We start from the raw sequence: 19,238 nt of genomic DNA, 5'->3' as shown, positions 1-19,238 counted from the left end.
CTTTTGTCATGTGTGGAACAGGCGGTGTATGAAGTACGGCATCCCCTATCATGGTTAAAATGGCTGAAACATCTGCGGATCTCTTTTGTCATGTGTGGAACAGGCGGTGTATGAAGTACGGCATCCCTTATCATGGTTAAAATGGTTGAAACCTCTGCGGATCTCTTTTGTCATGTGTGGAACAGGCGGTGTATGAAGTACGGCATCCCCTATCATGGTTAAAATGGTTGAAACCTCTGCGGATCTCTTTTGTCATGTGTGGAACAGGCGGTGTATGAAGTACGGCATCCCCTATCATGGTTAAAAAGGTTGAAACCTCTGCGGATCTCTTTTGTCATGTGTGGAACAGGCGGTGTATGAAGTACGGCATCCCCTATCATGGTTAAAATGGTTGAAACCTCTGCGGATCTCTTTTGTCATGTGTGGAACAGGTGGTGTATGAAGTACGGCATCCCCTATCATGGTTAAAATGGTTGAAACCTCTGCGGATCTCTTTTGTCATGTGTGGAACAGGCGGTGTATGAAGTACGGCATCCCCTATCATGGTTAAAATGGCTGAAACATCTGCGGATCTCTTTTGTCATGTGTGGAACAGGCGGTGTATGAAGTACGGCATCCCTTATCATGGTTAAAATGGCTGAAACATCTGCGGATCTCTTTTGTCATGTGTGGAACAGGCGGTGTATGAAGTACGGCATCCCTTATCATGGTTAAAATGGCTGAAACCTCTGCAGATCTCTTTTGTTATGTGTGGAACAGGCGGTGTATGAAGTACGGCATCCCCTATCATGGTTAAAATGGTTGAAACCTCTGCGGATCTCTTTTGTCATGTGTGGAACAGGCGGTGTATGAAGTACGGCATCCCCTATCATGGTTAAAATGGTTAAAACCTCTGCAGATCTCTTTTGTCATGTGTGGAACAGGCGGTGTATGAAGTACGGCATCCCCTATCATGGTTAAAATGGCTGAAACATCTGCGGATCTCTTTTGTCATGTGTGGAACAGGCGGTGTATGAAGTACGGCATCCCTTATCATGGTTAAAATGGCTGAAACCTCTGCAGATCTCTTTTGTTATGTGTGGAACAGGCGGTGTATGAAGTACGGCATCCCCTATCATGGTTAAAATGGCTGAAACATCTGCAGATCTCTTTTGTCATATGCGGGCCAGGTGGTGTATGAAGTACAGCATCCCCTGCCATGGTTTGCGTCGTTGCAAACTTTATGTGGCAAGTTAGAAACTCAGTAGAAGGGACTCTGGTGTTTATAATAATAACAATGTTGTAGGGATGAGAATTGCAAAGAGAATACAGGTTTGTCATGACCTTTCCCAAGGAGAGACCTGTGCAGCCCACAGTTGGGTTTAACATGGTATTGCTAATAGAAGAAATAGTGGGTTTAGCAACTGCTTTCATTGCTGTTTCATCATTTTATACGTGCCTTATAATGATGTAATGTATTATGTATAGTTATATTTTAAATCATTCAGTTTATTGTATTGTATTTTAATGTTGTATTCGTAATACCTCTACAATAAATATGACTGACGTAAGCGCAGGCGTGTTACTTGCCCATCTGATGGGACCAGGTCTGTGTACACATTTAACTAATGCCAGGTCTCTCAAGGTCAGAACTCCTAACTTAGGGAAGGTAGGAGTAGCGTGAGGAAACTAGCCCTTATTAAGTTTATAACAGCATTTATTCGTGGCAAACAGTTGTATTACTTTGTCTTTACGTGGCAAAGATTTGTATACATGAGATATTTTCCCCATTTAATGTTTGGGGTGAGTCCAGGGAGTTGACATTCCACGCTTCATCCTGTATGTTGTCAGCGGCTAAAGAGTCTTCCTGTGTACCTACTTCTAGGCAGCTTGGATGTTCCTTAATATGCACCCCAAATCAATATGATTTCATCTTGATGTCTTAACCTAAAATAAATATGGAAACACAAACAAGCACAGATTTCTGTAGAACTGGTCCAGTGGTGTCTGGTGAGGCTGTAGTGATGCTCCCCTGTGACCCTCCTTGTAAATATGATGCATTTGTCATGGATGAACTGATGGGAGTTTGCTGAGACAGAAAGTGACCTTCTAATTTCCACAACATCTGAGAGCCTTGGACTTGGCTCTCGCAAGGATTATCGCAGAGTCATACCCAAGACCTGCTGCAGGCATTGCATTTATTCACTCCCACTGCTACTCTTACAGGCAGATCACAGTAGAAAGTAGGACCTGATCAGCACCACCTATGACCCCTGATGCAGAGTTATACCCAAGACCTGCTGCAGGCATTTTATTTATTCACTCCCACTTCTCACTCTTACAGGCAGATCGCAGCAGAAAGTAGGACATGACCACCACCACCGATGACCCCCGAGACAGAGTCATACCCAAGACCTGCCGCAGGCATTGCATTTATTCACTCCCACTGCTTACTCTTACAGGTAGATCGCAGTAGAAAGTAGAACCTGATCAGCACCACCTATGACCCCAGATACAGAGTGATACCCAAGTCCTGCCACAAGCATTGCATTTATTCACTCCCACTGCTCACTCTTAGAGGCAGATCGCAGTAGAAAGTAGGACCTGATCAGCACCACCTTTGTAGTAAAACCATATATCAAGTATTACACACGTTTCTGCAGAACCCACAAACAGAAGCTTTAAAGTGAATAATGGAGCCCAGAATGCAAAATGCTAAAACATATGATGATTACTTTAATAGTTAAGGGTCATAACATGTTTATTTTATCAGTTGACTATTGCTTTCAAATGTATTGATTTAATTAAAATGTTTGTCAGCTTTCAAAAGAGATGGTGCCCACTTATGATGACCAATTGAAGCTCATCGTTGTGACACATATTCCTTGGTGTTCATGTCCGACCTGAGAAGAATCACATAGCACTTGGGTAGGAATATACAGCCCAGGAGCCCCGTGCCCGAGGCCAGGATGGCAAAGACCTCCACAGCCACCATGTACTTGCCCTTGGAGCTCAGATAGGTTGGGATGAAGGAGATCCAGACGCTGCAGAACACCAGCATGCTGAAGGTGATGAACTTGGCCTCATTGAAACTGTCCGGTAAGTTCCTTGCTAGGAAGGCAATGATGAAGCATAAGCAGGTCAGGAATGCCAGGTACCCCAGAACACAGTAGAATGCAATGTTTGACCCCTCGTTACATTCCAGTATCATTTTACCAATCACAGACTGTGTGTCATAGGACGGGAAAGGGGGAGCTAGCCCCACCCAGATTATACAGATAACGACTTCGATACAGGAACACAAAGTGACTAGATAGTTGGAGACCCCGAATCTCATGCAGAGTCTCATCCTACTTCCTGGTTTGGTGGCTTGGAATGCCATAACTACAGTCAGGGTTTTACCTAATATCGAAGACACCGAAAGAGAGAAAGTGACACCAAACACAGACTGTCGGAGAGCACAGGTGACCATCTTAGGTTGACCAATGAAAATCAATGAACAGAGGAAGCATAGCATCAGTGAGAGCAGGAGGACAAAGCTGAGGTTTCGGTTATTGGCCTTCACTATCGGAGTGTCTCTGAAATGTATAAAGATCCCCAGAACTAGAGCTGTGATTAAAGAGAAGGCCACAGCAGTGACGGCCAACAAGGCTCCCAATGGCTCCCCGTAGGACAGAAATACAACCTCCTTTGGTATGCATCCATCTCGTCTTGTGTTTGACCACATCTTTTCCGGGCACTTAACACAATGATCAGCATCTGAGAGAGAGAGAACAGTGTGATTAGCTCAGAAGGTCAATGTGTGGAAGAGAAAACATTTTATTGGAGATATTCAACCTAGTGCCTAATATGCCAGGTGTGGCAGCAGAAAACTGTATTCACAGTATTTTTATTTGAAACTATGATTCTGAAAAAACACTATCACAACTGCTTATTGTCAAATCATTGGAGTGCTAAGAATCAGGTTCCACCCTAATCCATTCTAAGTTAAAAGCAAGACATTTACATCTGAGAATTAATATGTTATCAAAAGTGACACTGATTCACAAAGATTTTAATTTATCAACCAGCTCACTCATTGAGGTCATCAAACTCCCACTCCTGTATTACTAATCTTTTTCTGCTAAAATCATCCAGAGGGTAAGGGCAGTTTCCCTTGTAAAACCAATGACATTTGGGTCAAACATGTCTTTGGACTGTGATCAGTCGCTACAGGCAGCTGCTGAGAAAATAAGATACCAAAGAGATTGTATTGCCCTTACTGCATGAGCTATCAGATACCAGGTCCAGTTGGCATAACACAAGGAATATTACTTCATGCAGGCCAAACCACATGGCCTACTAAGCTTTCTCTAGAGGCGGCTGCTAAAATAGTAATTTCCCCAAAGACATGATATTGCCCTCCATACACTAGCCATGGGTGTCCAGGTTAAGGTGACCCAACACAGAGCACATTAGAGAGAATTAAAGTTCAACATCAGGATGGATGGGATCAACTCCCACAATGCCTAGGGACTTGACCCAATACTAAAGAGGGATGACTACATTAATAGTGTCAGGATGGATAATTTAACAGATCGAGGGAATGGAAGTTAGGAAGGAAGCCTATCTTATGACTCTGTGTCCTGGGGGAACTTTTTTCTAGAGAAAAGAAACTATGCCACAGGGTGTCATGATGAGTTATCTTAAGGAACCTAACAAAGGGAATTCCGATCTTCACTAAGATTCCCTAATACACACACTCTAGGATATGGCGCCCTGCTTGTTTCTTGACAACCCAGGAATATAACTCCCTTCTCACTTCTTAATAACCTAAGGGTATAGTGTCCCGTTTGTGCCATGACCTACCTGCTCTACTCCCAGGGATATCACTCCTTTCTCACTTCTTAACAACCAAGGGGTATATTGTCCTGCGTCAGTCATGCCTCATCTGCTCTTCTCCCAGGGTTATAACCCCTTTCTCACTTCTTAACAACCATGGGGTATATTGTCCTACCTATATCACGCCTTAACAGCTCATCACCCAGGGGTGCTGTTCATTACTCAGTACTGTAAGGCAAGACCCCCAGACAACCAGACAATAAAAAACACTCCACTATCGGAAAAAGCATGGTGCACCGCTTTGCAAGAAAAACACGATTTATTTTGTATACAAAGACAAAAAAGGTATTAGAAGGTCCTGTAGATCAATGAACAGTGTTATTCACCCACCCTCATTGGCTACCACGTCTATACATACTACCAGTCCCCTATACTCCCACATCCTAATCTACTCCTACCCTCCAACATGTGGTTCCCCTTATCTGTCACCTTGGTTTCCAGCCACTGGATTAGCGAATTACCTGGAATGTTACCCGCCCAATCGGCCTAGTCACGTGGTGTGCACCTGGTCATTAGCATGAACTCAGTGGACAATTCTGAGGGCAAATTGACCATTAGAAGTAATAGTTTGCTTTTCTTGAGAACAGATACGCAGGTGCCCCAGTCATGCCTCTCCAACTTTGGAATAGATTTGTTTGCATCACCTCTTGCTCTTCGTATCACAAGTCACAGAATGTTCTGCTTCTCGCTCCCCCCTTTTCAGTTGTCCACCCGTGGTACGCCTCCTTGCTCTCTCTCTCTCTCTCTCTCTCTCTCCCGAGAACCACATTAATCGGCCAAATTCGGATGGATTTACGTACTCTTATTTTCCAGCCGTCTGGCAGTTCAAATAGGACGTGCATTCTCCCATGGGTACTAGTACCCTAAATCTACACCAAGCATTTTGCTAGCTTGAGACCTCTAACTTCGCTCCTGGGGATTTGTCCTTCGGGACTTGCTCAGCCCTGCACACACTCTGCCGTTCACATTGCAATCTTGTTCCACAGGCCTATAACTTGATAAAATTAAACAATACAGCTATTCTCAGCTTCACTTCTGCGGCTGGGGAAAATTATTCAAAATCATCATTTTGTCATGCTGCTACACCTCCAACAAGGAATAAAAATTGCTAGACCTCACTTCCAATAGGGCAATGCTTCAGTATTTCCTGTACCCCAGCCCTGTGTCTACATCATCATCGTGACGTGTTATATTTCACTAATGCTATACAATATCACCCTTGCCCTATACCTGGGCCTACCTAAGCCTGTGCTCTCCCTAGTCTCGCACCAATCGGGTGATTTAACTTTGCACTTAGGGAACTGTGCTGCTAGACTTATAAGGGGGAATGGCAGGACTACAAGCCCCCGAATGCAAAGTTAAAACTGGAACTGCACCAGCACCCATTATAACTGCTTAGAAGATACATCTGTGGTTCTGAAATGCATTCCCCCCTCCCCTGCAGCCACACACCTTCACTTTCTCGTGTGCTAAAAGATTTTGCTTAGCCTGAATCATTTATCCGTGTATGGGAGCTGTATGTGCATCCCAACCTTCCCCCCCTTTAGTTAATCCTCCATTAACTAACCCAGCAGCTTCCCTTCTTCTATAATCATCTTCCTTAGGCAACCGTACCCAGCACACGTGATGTAAACTTCCCCCATTTTGGGCATATTTTTCTGCGGTACAGGTAAGGTAAAGAGAAACGCTTTCCCCAGCTAAGTCGACCCAGTGCTCCACATCATTTTCAGGGTCTGGTGGAGGGGAAGTTAATGTCCCCGGGATATCTATAGAATGTTCCATTATCACCATACGTGGTCTATCTGGACTGTCTCTTTGCGTATACTGGTATTTTGTGATAGGATGAGCTCCACCTCCATTTTCCGATACCATTGTCATGGCACTGTTTGGGAGAGTCTAGGTGCAACATCGAAGGAACATCTGGCACATGCAGAAAATTTGCAGCAGAAACACTATAATAGGAACCAATATGTTCATTGCTATTCCTAGCCAAGTTGGGGCCCAGGAGAACAGGATGTCGAGCCAATCATCAGCATCCACTCCCGCTTCTGTTCATTAATGTCTTCAACTTGTGTAGGGCCCCTATTATGTGGGAGAAAGACCCATTGTATGCATCATTTGGGTGGCTATACGTGCAACATGACAACCAAATATTTTTAACAGACACCCCCTTCCATGGCTGTCAATAAATCCAAGATGTACCGATTCTGCAGGGTCATCAGCCGTATTGCTTGCAGCTCACACTTTATCGAATTCAGACCCTGCTCTGTATCGTTTGCCAACTGTATCATCGCCCACGGCACTATCTGCAACCATTTGGCGTTGGCTGCAGCCTGGATACCTGTCACCAAAAGGGAGGCAAAGAACGTTTCTGTCTTTGAATAGAGCTGAAATTTGTCTGTAATGGCCTTCAAGAGTTTGGAAGATTCTTCGGGTAGGTGATTAGATTGTTTCTGGTGGCTTCTTCTAATTGAGTGTGTCTTTCGCTTTACTTCCGGGGGTTGGGAGGGCTCTGGTCTTGGCATGTTTACTAGAGACAAGTGTGCATCAGGAACCACTAAACCAGCTGAATGCAAGGTAGTTAGTGAGGAAGTGCCTCTCCATGATGGCAGGAGATGCATGTAGGTTTGCTAGCCGTAAACCCAGAATATGTCCATAAGAGCATCTGTTCCTTTGCTAAGATCAGGGATGAATAACATCTTGTTAAACTTGCTTTTAGTTCCCACAGGAACAGTGCCAGTTCCTCAAAAGCAATATTCTACTACCGTCTCCGCCTTCACTGGAGTCTCTTTTGCTTTGCTTGATCCATGTTAGCTTTGACAAATATGTTCCCCACATGGCAACACAGTCCTTGTTCATATTCCATATTACTTAATCGAACCCCGCCAAACCTACTGATGCACAGTTTACTACTGCCTCCTCCCATTTGTTGGCCACGAGTAGCACTCCTTCCATCTTTAGCAATGGTTGTATCATGCACCGTGGGTCCTTTTCTTTCATTGCACATTCCCCATCATCTCTGTCCATCAGGACAACCTGTACTTCGTGCCCTTTGAACATGCTTCGTACCCGGACAGTGCCAAATGGGCTAAACACTGGGCTACCAGAGGCGGCATCTTTTGGGGTATTAACAGCTCAGGCGCCCCTGATGCATGAGGGAGGAGGAAGCAAACATCACAGCTCGCATTTGACCTCTCTTTTCCAACTGAGCACATGTGACTGTACCATAGATTACTGAATTCTGGAAGGTCCACTGTATTAAACACCACACCTTTGAATTGGTCATATTCTCTATCTTCTTAGGCCCCCGCCTAAAGCATGGTTTTCTGAACCAAGTATTGTTGTCTATTATTCTTGTTTTTTTCATATGGACAACATTGTTTCAAAAAATAGAATTTTGTGCAAACCCTCTATATGTCCCAACCATATAAACTGACCCAAAGTATATACACATACCCTGTAACAAAACCTAAACATTTGTACAATATTGACACTATTACACAACATTTGTGGTATGAAACCTGCAGAGAATGATAAGGAGACAACCATGCACTGTTCACAGTATTTGTCATGCATCTTACCACTAGAACCAATGTACATTAAAATTGAATGAACACACTCTCTACTTGAAATTAAAACATCAATTCCTGGCAATCATATTTAAACTGTTATATCTTTATTCTGGAAGTTGCTGTGGACCTGGCAAAGGAGGAACTGTATGATGTCCCTTCCAAACATCAGGCAGGTGAACCCAATACTTCAACTCCTTTACTTTGACGGTGAATTCGGTGTGAGGGTGCAGTGGACACAGAGCAAGCAGTATACCAAGTTTCGAGAGCCTCCTCGAAATGGCGGCGGCATCAGAGCAAACGTCCCGTGTAAGCTGGACTGCCCACTGGTTGGCCCAGGGACACTTCCGAAGAGACTTACTTGCAGGGTTTGTTGAAGGTGCCGAGAATAGTTGATCCTACTATTCCAATGGGTCGAAGCGCCTTCGCAGACCTTCTAGGACGATCAGATGCAGAGGGGTCCCACGGGATGACAGCAGGCTCAGGGTGCCAAACCTTCCAGCTGGTCACCAGCGGTTCTTTGACTCGGCTTCTTGTTACAGGATACTTAGCTCCTTATCCCTTATTTGGTGTGAACTCAGGAGATCGACATGGTAGTGGTGTTTTCAGCCTGCTCTTATCCAATGTTCCCTTCGCGCCAAAACAGAGAGGACCCAATGGGAGATCTGCTCACAAACACTCACTCCATACGTGGACCAATCATGGACCACGGTGGGCCCAGGCATTCAGGACACTCCAGACTCTCTGGCACCCAGGATGTGTATTGGGAACAGACATCCCAGCCCACATCCTGGAGGCACACACAGAAGACATGCAGAAGCCCGCGAAAGCATTGGGCTTTGCAGGAAAGTGCATGACCAAATAAGGACTGACCCGGGTCAACTTGACCTGGGGAAGGTGAAGGGGCAAGATGGCCAAAGGACAGGACAAAGAACCTCGTGGCATGGCCATTTGGAGCCAGGCCAACTATTCGTGCCAAACATGGTAAACGCGGTTAACATGGCAAGAAAGGGTTAAAAATACATAAAAACAATAGCTGCCATCAGTCCTGTCCATGACACATCTGCACAGTTCATAAAAAGTCCAGCGAGAGTTTCTAGTCCTTTGGAAATGACTAGAGACCCAAGTGTGCTGTAAGGTAAGTTACATTGCACACTTGTTACATGTTGCACAAAAGTTGCAACATGAGGAAAGGACTAAGGGAAACGGTCTCCCAGTACTGACTGTCTTCGGGGCATGTCAGTTTCCCCATAAGAAGTGAGCGAAAGCCCAGAGGAGTGCAGCTGAGGGCTGTGCTTCTCTCGCAAAGTCAGTCATTGGTGTTACAACATCAGCACAAAGTTTGGGGGTTGACACATGGAGGGAAAATTACATACAATATGAAATCTTTCCTAACACCGACAAAGAACTCCTGGCCTTCAAATCTGCTTTTAAGGCCTGGTGACACTACCTCCTGGGGGCCAGACACAGTATTACAGTAATCACGGACCATCGAAACCTGCAATATCTAAAAACAGCGAAGGCTCAGTCCTCGCACCAACTGCAGTGGGCCCTTTCTTCGCTGAATACGATTATGTAATCACGTTTCGACCAGGAGTCCGGAATGGAAAGGCTGGTGCCTTATCCCGTATGGGCATTGATGAAACAGTGTATACAGCTCCAGATCCAGTACCCATTATACCTGAAGACAAACTCTTGGGTCTCACGGCAACCCAAACGCAAACAGAACTCCGAAACAAAATTCAACGAGTAATGAACCCCGACACTTTACTTGCATGGCATACTCAGGGAGAACAATACTCCATCAAGGACCACTTGCCCTTTTTTAGGGACCGTCTATATGTACCCAAGAAAGAACTACAACAACAAATAATTTCAGGTTATCACGATTCACTGATTGAAGGTCACCCTGGAATCGCCAAAACCCTAGCCAAGGTGAAACAGAACTTTTGGTGGCCTACCTGGCGTAAGGACATCATCCAGTATGTTCAGTCCTGCGGTATATGCGCACAAAATATATTGCACAAAAAAAAACAGTTGGTCTCCTACAACCATTGGAGATTCCTCCTGCTCCATGGCACACCCTTTCCCTTGACTTCATCACCGACCTGCCTCCCAGTCAAGGGTTCAACACCATCCTAGTAGTCGTTGACTTGTTCTCAAAGATGGCACACTTCATTCCTCTCAAGGGTCTCCCAGATGCATCCAGTTTAGCGAAAGTGTTCCTGGAAGGCATTGTTAAACTACATGGCTTCGAATCAATTCTGGTCTCTGATCAAGGCAGCCAGTTTGTGTCCAACTTCTGGAAGAAGTGTTGTGCAATGGCGCAAATCGACGTCCGACTATCCACCAGTCACCATCCCCAAACGGACGGCTAAACCGACAGGACCAATCAGACTCTCGAGCAATACTTACAGTGCATGCTGCACCACGAGGAAAGGAATTGGAAGGACTTACTATGGGTAGCAGAATATGTTATAGCAATTCTTTACATTCTAGCATCAGACAAACGCCCTTCTACACCCTTTATGGCAGACTCCCACGTATTTCCGAACTAGACCCCCCAACCAGCTTGGAAATGCCAGCAGTGAAGACTCTTCACACAACCATCTCTCAGGCTTTAAAAAAGGTGAAAGAACATCTCACTCACGCCAAGGACAGACAAAAGAAATTTGCCGATCAACACCGATGAAGAGCTCCTGACTATCAAGTAGGAGACAAGATTTGGTTAGCCGCTAGATTTGTACCCATCAAAGCAACCCGGACCTTTCGCCCTCGATATTTAGGACCCTATACCATCAAGGCAATTATCAACCCAGCAGCCTTCAAACTAGAATTACCACCTAATCTGCAAATCCACCCGGTATTCCATGTCTCACTCTTGAAACCGGTGCAACCCGGTACACGGGTTATGACACCACCAAAACCCATACCTGTTGACGGAGAACCAGAATTTGAAGTTAAAGATATCCTGGACTCTAAGTACACTAGGTCCAAATTATACTATCTCGTCGATTGGAAGGGTTATGGACCTCAAGATAGATCTTGGGAGCCCAGTGAAAACATCCATGCACCATGTCTGATCAAGAAGTTTCATCAGAACTTTCCAACTAAACCTGGGCCGGGCAGAAGGACCACCATGAGAGGGCCCTTGGGGGGTGAGTGCTGTCATGACCCTCACCCCCGACTCCCACTGGCAAACCCACTTGCCAGGTGGGATCAGAGCTCGGGTCTCCATTAAGGCCCTGAAGGCCTGGCACCCACTCCCAAGGCTCTCATGGGGCCAGTCCTGGTGCCTATGGCGCCAGGCTCATACACCTTGAAGAACATGTGTGCAGGGGGACTACTTTTTCATTTGAGGCCTGCAGCCAACATGGAGGCACCCACATAGCTTGGTTCCCAGGAACCATGCTATACGGTATAACGTTTTGGGTGTGGTGGCCTAGGGACTACTTTAACTGGACTACTTTGTTTAGGATATTTAAACTACACCCGAACAAGAAAGCATGCTTTGCGTTACTTTGCAGACTGCAACGTGATGCTCACCGTGTCCTGTGATACCTGCAAGCCTCAGAGAAGCGAACCTGAAGTGGAGACAAAAGGGACATCGTTAGCAGCATCTTACCTGCAATCTCCATCCAACTATCTGCTCTCAGCTCCAGTGAACAGCTTCCTCTGAATCCCACATACCATCCGGACCAAAGAACCTGAAAGAGGAGAAGAGAGGACACTTTCAGAGAAGGCATATTAGGCATTGCTAAATCACAAACAGCACAAGAAGCTTACCTGGCAGGTCGCCTCCCAGCCGGCACTGCTCCGGAGTTCCACACACGCCGGAGAAGCACCGAAACCTGTAAGGAAGGAAGAAAACAGGTTAGAAAGGCAAGACAAGGCACCGCTCCGCATATAGCTGACTTACCGCATCCTAACGCACATCACGCGCCATCATTTACCGGCGAGGCCCAACTCAGCCTGTTCGCCACGCTGAAGCTCCACACACCTAGGGGAGAAAAAGACATTATTAAACAAGAAAGGCATGCAAGAATAAAATTGCCATACAGAACTGCTGCCATAAGACATACCTGAAAAACACCTAAGCGGACACGCGCCAGTGAAGTAACTTGGCCGCACAAGCCCACAGAAGACAACGCGCCCCTACCAAGAAGGCAGGACGGAGAGCATGCCTAATCCACAACAAGGTGAGGAGAAGGTCCAGAGGGGCTGAAGTCACGCAGGGTGGTGGGAGGACATTTACCTCAGTCGGCCAGTCTTGAACACAGAGCTCCTGTATTCTCAGGCAGAACATCCTCCGTAGACAACATCTGGGAAAACTAGGAAGAAGGTACCAGCAACCAACCCGGGCTGAGTGGCTTCCCTGTGGATACCAGGTGAGCGTAACAGCACTGTGCTGTCCTCCAACTCTTTTTGGTGCTATCTGTTGAGAAAGAATTTGTATGCATCTGGCAACTGACGTAAATACCTTGTGAACTCCTCCCACAAAATACTTGCAGACCTGTGAGCATCAGATGCACTGTAGGTGAAAGTGGCACATGCATTTTCCTTTCCCGACACAATTACATGAGGCGAGAGGTGATGATCTTTGCAGGGTTACATTCTCAAACTGAATAAGGCCAGGGGCAAGTAGCAGACCCAGTTCTTTTTGAGGATCAAACACACTTAGGACAGCTTTCTCAGCAAAGTACGTTCATTCGTTCAACAAATCCATTGGCTTGAGGGTGGTAAATAGAGCACATCTTATGCCGAAAGCCTAACAATGCAGCTATCTCTTTGAATAGCTTGTGGAAGAAGTGAGTGCTGTTATCAGATTTAAGTACTTTGCACACTCCCCAGCGAAGGAACACTTCTCGAATTAGAAATGTGGCTGCTGATTTAGCATCTGGATGGGCACATATCCTGGCCTCAACCCACTGGGAGAATGGGCACACAATAACAATGAGGTATCTCTAGGTGTTACATCTTGCCCCCATATCAGCAAAGTCTATATGGAGCTCATGAAATGGTCCACTGGGGCAGAGTAATGTGCCACGCAGTGTCCTCATTGTTTGCCCCTTGTTATACTTGTGACATGTAGTACAATTAGAAACACACACATTAAATAGGTCCTGCAGGTTCGGACGTACCACTCCTCCTGAATGAATGCAGCAATATGCTGCTTAGACATGTGCAATTGGTGATGCAGTTCCGCAAAAGCAACCATTACCAACTCTTGGGGCATCACTACTTTACCTGTGATGCCCTGTCTCCAGATAAGATCAGTAAGCGATTGTATAGATCCCCTTTTTTGCCACAACTCTTTCTCCTACAGGGGTACCTGTCCCTGTAGTTCAATAATGTGAATGACTGGTACAGCAAATAATGGAACCATTAATTGCACCTGTAAACGTGCTTCTTTTGGATAGGCCATAATGTCTGGCACTGGGAGATATGCTGCTGCTTTGGCTGCCTGATCCTCCGCCTCATTGCTGAGGGAAATTGGGTCTATGTTGTTAGTATCAGCTGCACACTTGACCACTGCGACAAGTGTGGGCCGTGAGAGGGCATACATCAAACTGTCTAATAGTGCCACATGTTGCACTGGGGACCAGTCAGCCTTGAGAAACTCTGTCCTCTCTGCAATGAGCTCTGCAGCTTAGGCAGAATAGTGCATGGGCAATCTCTTCTGAACCAATACCTCATACTCTCCATCTACTAGGCAGACTACTGCCACCCCGATGTGCCTGTTACCAGTCTCCTGGTGTATGGTTGCTCAAACATCCATGAAGAATACTTCTCCCTCCTCAGGAGCATGGTCCCTCACCGTAGATATGTCATCCTCTGGGCCCTCATAGGAAACGCAGTCATGCACTTCGTCACCCTCATTAATTGGTTCAGTGAGAATAGTAGCTGAATTGTCAGTTCTGCACCTGACAATGTGAATGGATGGGCTTGATAAAATCACTTTGGATGCTGATTCTCTCTGTGTAGTCAGTGTGGATTTGGACCTCTCAAGAATTCTGAATACTGCATGTTCCACATATATAGTTACTGAGCACCCCAACATAATTGTTGCAGATTTTTCAATGGTGAAAGCCACCGTCACCAAGGCCTTCTCACATGGGAACTGACCTTGCATCACTGAGTCCAACATCCCATTATAATAGGCCAAGGGCTTGTGCCCATAGTACTTTTCTGTGTCAACACTGCTGTCATCATCTGTTCACTTGAATGGGAAAACAAAACTCCTGTGTGTAGTCGGGGGTTGCTAAAATATGAGCATCAAGGACAACGTCTTTAAGTTTTTAGAAGCATGCAACCATCTCTTCTATACATGTAATGGGGCTTTTTACCTTTTGTGCCTCATTCAGTCCTTGTAATAATGGCATTGTGTATGTGGTGTAGTCAAAGATCCATGCCCTGCAGTAATTGCACAACCCTAGGAACTTCGGCATTTCTTTAACTGTGTCTGGCTGTGGGGTGCTGCGTACTGCAGCTGCATGCTCAGGTGTGACTCTTACCAACAACGGAAATTAGTTGTCCTAAATATAACACTTCCTGTTGACAGTATTGCATTTTGGCCCTGTCCACCTTGTACCCTTTGTCTGCTAACAATTCCAACAATGCGATGGAGTCCCCTCTGCACTGCTGTTCACTTTCACTAAAGACCAACAAATCTACTGTGATCTCAAAATACCCCTGTGGAGCCTAGTATGCTGGAATCTTATCCTGCGATAGGTACACGCAGTAAGGGATTGGGAATCGGGATGCAATGGGATGGAGAAAAATGCATTCTTTAAATCAATTACAGTGAAGTGAGTCGCTGTGGTAGGTATGTTACAAAGGATAGTTGCTGGGTTCGGTACAACTGGGAATTCATCTTGAACCACACTGTTTAAGGTGCGCATGTCCTGGATCATACCTGCTTCATGGTCTTGGGGCATAGCTGGTCAAAATAAAAATCCAGATGGTACCCTCTATGGTCTACTGGCCATACCGGCACTGCATTAAGCAGAGCTGTAACCCCATATGTAAACAAATCTGGGTGTACAGGTTCTCATTGGGTTGCTCCATCAATTCCTAACGTGTGCACAGTGACCATGGCCTTCACACAATATATTCCTGGGGTCGAACACACTACACCTTCCTCCGTGAATGATATTGTCATGTTAAGTTTGCTTGGTGCATCCCTCCCTGACAAATTCACAGCGGATGCGGTAGAAACCAATACCGAGGCTCGTACTAAACTGTTACCTACTTTTATGGGTAGTTTGTGTGTGAATGGAACTGATTTTATTGCCCCAGAGAACCCTTGAGTGCCCATTACTTCACGTGATAAGGGGAAATGCCCCTCCCTGATACATTGCTCTGGTGTCTACCATGAAAATGAATGATTTATTTCCTATTTCCATGCCCACCAATGGTTCCGCTTCTGGGTTGGCAGTGACTAAAAGGACATGGGAACGCTAAACCTCTCTGTGGGCTGTCCTAATCTGGGTAGGTATTTGTTTGTGGAAATGGAAATGGGTTTCCACCCACCACACTGGCCCCTTGGTAGTTAGTGACTGTACCGTGGGGTTACGCATTGTTTTTATTTATTTATTTATATACTTGTAGCGCGCTGAAAGCCCACAGGCATCAGGGCGCGTCAACAGACAACATACATACAAACAATGCACGATCACGCACCAATAGACACAAGGCACATACAATATGAACACGAAAAATACAGACATTTTTACAAATGGCAAAACGTAATTGGCAAGGGTATATCAACAGACAGGGGGAAAGCCAAAGCAGCAACGTAAGTGGGATATAGAAACTAAAAAACCCTATAATCCTGGAGATATAGGGAGTCATTCCTTTTAAATAAAATACATTAGAGAATCACATTACAATTAGATGACACTCTGGGTTATTGGGCACCTGAGGGACCTGTTGGGGTGGCTGACATAGGGCATAAACTAGCGTGCTGTTGGGCATGGGACGGCATGTGCGAATACTTGGACGGGAAATTAGGTGGGGTGTGGGCAGTACACCATACAGAACATTCGGAGGTGCCATGGAATATGGCAGGGGATAGGTGGCTGGTCCTACTGGTGTATATGGGGGCGTATGCGGGTCGTATGCAGCTGCTTGTCTTCTCCTACAGTTCCGTGAAAAATTACCCATCCTCCTGCATGTCCAACACTGCTCTGTACTCCCAAACCTTGGGCCCATTCCTCCAAATCCTCCTCTGCCCCCTCTGAATCCCACCTCCCCTTCCCCTCTAGTAGCTGCCTTGGGGTTCTTCTTGGTATGGTCACTGATACCCAACATTCCAGTCATACCCTCCTCTCCAAGTGGGGGCTGCTCGTAACCTCTCCCGGTATCGCTCTCTGCTCTGTCTGCCCTCCTTGTGGCGCAGTTACTATCACTCCCTCCACCGTCAACCTTGCTAACTTCTTCTGTACAAGTTTTGCTTCTGCTTTCTGTGCCGTCTCTGCCACTTCCTTCTCCCTCACCCTTTTACAATGGTGCATAATAATTGACTGTATCTCCGCCCACCCCTTTGCTTCAATTCCTACCACCTTAACTAAAGCTTTCTGAACCTCCTTGGGGAGGCCTTGCTACACCCTGTAGTAAAAGAATGCTATGGACCGGTCCCATGGCTACCCCATTTCTGCCCTCCACATCTTCTGTCTTTGCAATAAATACTGTGCTGGCTGCTAATCGTCCTAAATAGTTAACACTAACATAGAATGGAGATCTGGTATATCTGGGTACACGCGCTGCAGCGCTGCCTGTACACAAGCCCACCAGTCATTAAAATAGGCCCCGTCTGGGCTGTCGTCCCCTATCTGTACTCAAGGGTACCTTGCCTGACCCAAATGTCCTCTGCCTGGTCTCTTTATAATCAGGCGAACAAACTTTTAATTTCGCCCACAGCTAGTGTAATGTCAGCGAGAGATTGTAGTGTCTTTATCAAATTATTCCTGTCCATGTGTGGCCAGGTTACATATTGTGCCGTCCCCGGATTGTTCCTACTGGCTTCCCCATTGCCCCCCCACCCTGTTTTCCTTTCACTACTGCTATTCGCCCATGCCGTAATCTCAGTCTGGGTCCCCACAAACGTTCTCCCTGTGGTGATATCATGGGCGGCGCCTCGTCCTCCCCCTATTTCTCCTCCGTGTTCCAATCTTCCGCAACTGTGGCAATATCAGCATCCGACAGAGTCAATCCATAATCCAAACTCCTGCGCCGTGGCCTTCCTCTATGCAGCTCTTCAGAATACTGTCTTTTCCCCTCTGTTTCCACATGCACATCCCCTGCTCGCTATTCATCCATCCCAACAGGGGCTCCTAGCCAATCTCCTCAGTCCAACTTCAACCTAGCTAACGTGTCTTGTGTCTTCCTTAATGCCGCCTCCAAATCCTTCTGTGGCCTCCGCTCTGGTTCCCTATGCACTTGAGCAGCTGAAGTTGCTATAGGGTTTGGGATATTCTCGTATTGTGCAGGCACTGAAGAAGGAGGGACAGTGGCGGGCAGTGGCACATACAAAGGATTTGTGTAGCCTGCCGATGCACGTGTGGGATAACACCCTTCTGGAGGAAGCTGCACTGTGTGTTCTGTGCTGGGAGGGACGGGCAATAGCAGAGATGGGGGCACCTCTACATTCGCAGAGGCTGGGTGTATATCCTCCAAATCTTCCACCATCGTCCATAATTCTGGAACCCCGTCCTGTTCTTCAATTTCATCCCCTTATACCTGGACAACAAAAATGTGTACATTTGGCCCAAAACCTCCTTTTTATTCCTTCCCTGCTCAGGCCATTACTTTTACATTCCTCCTCTTGTCTCGGCCACCCACTCCCTATGGTACTTCATTATTTTTCCCGATACAAAGGGAGAGCCGTGCACAAATACTCCAATGGAGTTGATGGCTCCATGTTGGTTTCCCTTACCCACTCGTAAAGTCTTTAATCAACCCAAGCTCCGATCCAGCGGTGCCTTTACGGCCCAACCCACCCTTTTCCCATTTCTGTGTTCCCCCTTTCCCACTCATCACTCTTCTCACACAAACATACACCTTGTTTCACCAGACTACTTTAATCCACACATTCTCACACTAATACACACATTACTATCATTCCACAAAACTATATATGTACAACTAAGCTGCCCCCCCTCCTCGTTCTGTACCACCACAATAAAAACACAAGTAAACACACACCAAAAAATGACCTTTTGTCCTTACTGCCTCTTTATGTCGGGCAGAGGGATCCCAGGCTCACTTTATTCCTCTTTTTCTCTTTAGTACTGTAGCGCTGCCTTCTCCCACCAATCAGAGAGGATCCTATTCCTCTCTATTCCTTTTACCTCATATGATTAAAAGCATATATATAATGCCATGTGGCTTTTCCACTCCACATCCACTTCACCATCAACACATACACTCCTTCCCCTTATTGGTTTCTCCTGCAAAGGTGCACTTACATCCATGTGCTCTCCAAAGTTCCTCCGTCACTGGGTCCCATCAACAGCCTGCACAACTCGGGAGCAGCGCCCCACTCCAAAGAGCAGACAGGTGACAGGTCTGAGCCCGGCAGAGGGAGACCTCTAGCGAACTGTGAGAAATTGTGATTTGGAAGGTCCGAGACAGGCAGAGGGAGACCTATAATGAACTGTGAGATATTGTGATTGGAAGGTACGAGCCTGACAGAGGGAGACCTATTGTGAGCTGTATTTTTTTGTTGAACTGCCAAAAAGGGAACTTTATCATGGAAGGCCAAGCAGGCCCTGATCCACGATCCTTGAACTGCATCTGTGTGTCTGG

The 19,238-nt window shown here is 46.2% G+C and overlaps 1 protein-coding gene across 1 annotated transcript in view; it reads right to left on the bottom strand.

Moving 5' to 3' along the window:
* Positions 1–2,692: 2,692 nt before the first annotated feature.
* Positions 2,693–19,238, bottom strand: part of LOC138453830 (vomeronasal type-2 receptor 26-like) — a 341,447-nt gene continuing 324,901 nt past the window's right edge. The window contains exon 8 of the mRNA XM_069606996.1: positions 2,693–3,738. Coding sequence (XP_069463097.1) covers positions 2,843–3,738 — 896 coding nt within the window. The 3' untranslated portion in view covers positions 2,693–2,842. The remainder of the gene's footprint in view (positions 3,739–19,238) is intronic.

The sequence above is a fragment of the Ambystoma mexicanum genome, chromosome 4p (assembly GCF_040938575.1).
Source record: "Ambystoma mexicanum isolate Mex_15411 chromosome 4p, UKY_AmexF1_1, whole genome shotgun sequence".
Lineage (NCBI taxonomy): Eukaryota > Metazoa > Chordata > Amphibia > Caudata > Ambystomatidae > Ambystoma > Ambystoma mexicanum.
This window is presented reverse-complemented; position numbering and strand designations above follow the sequence as displayed.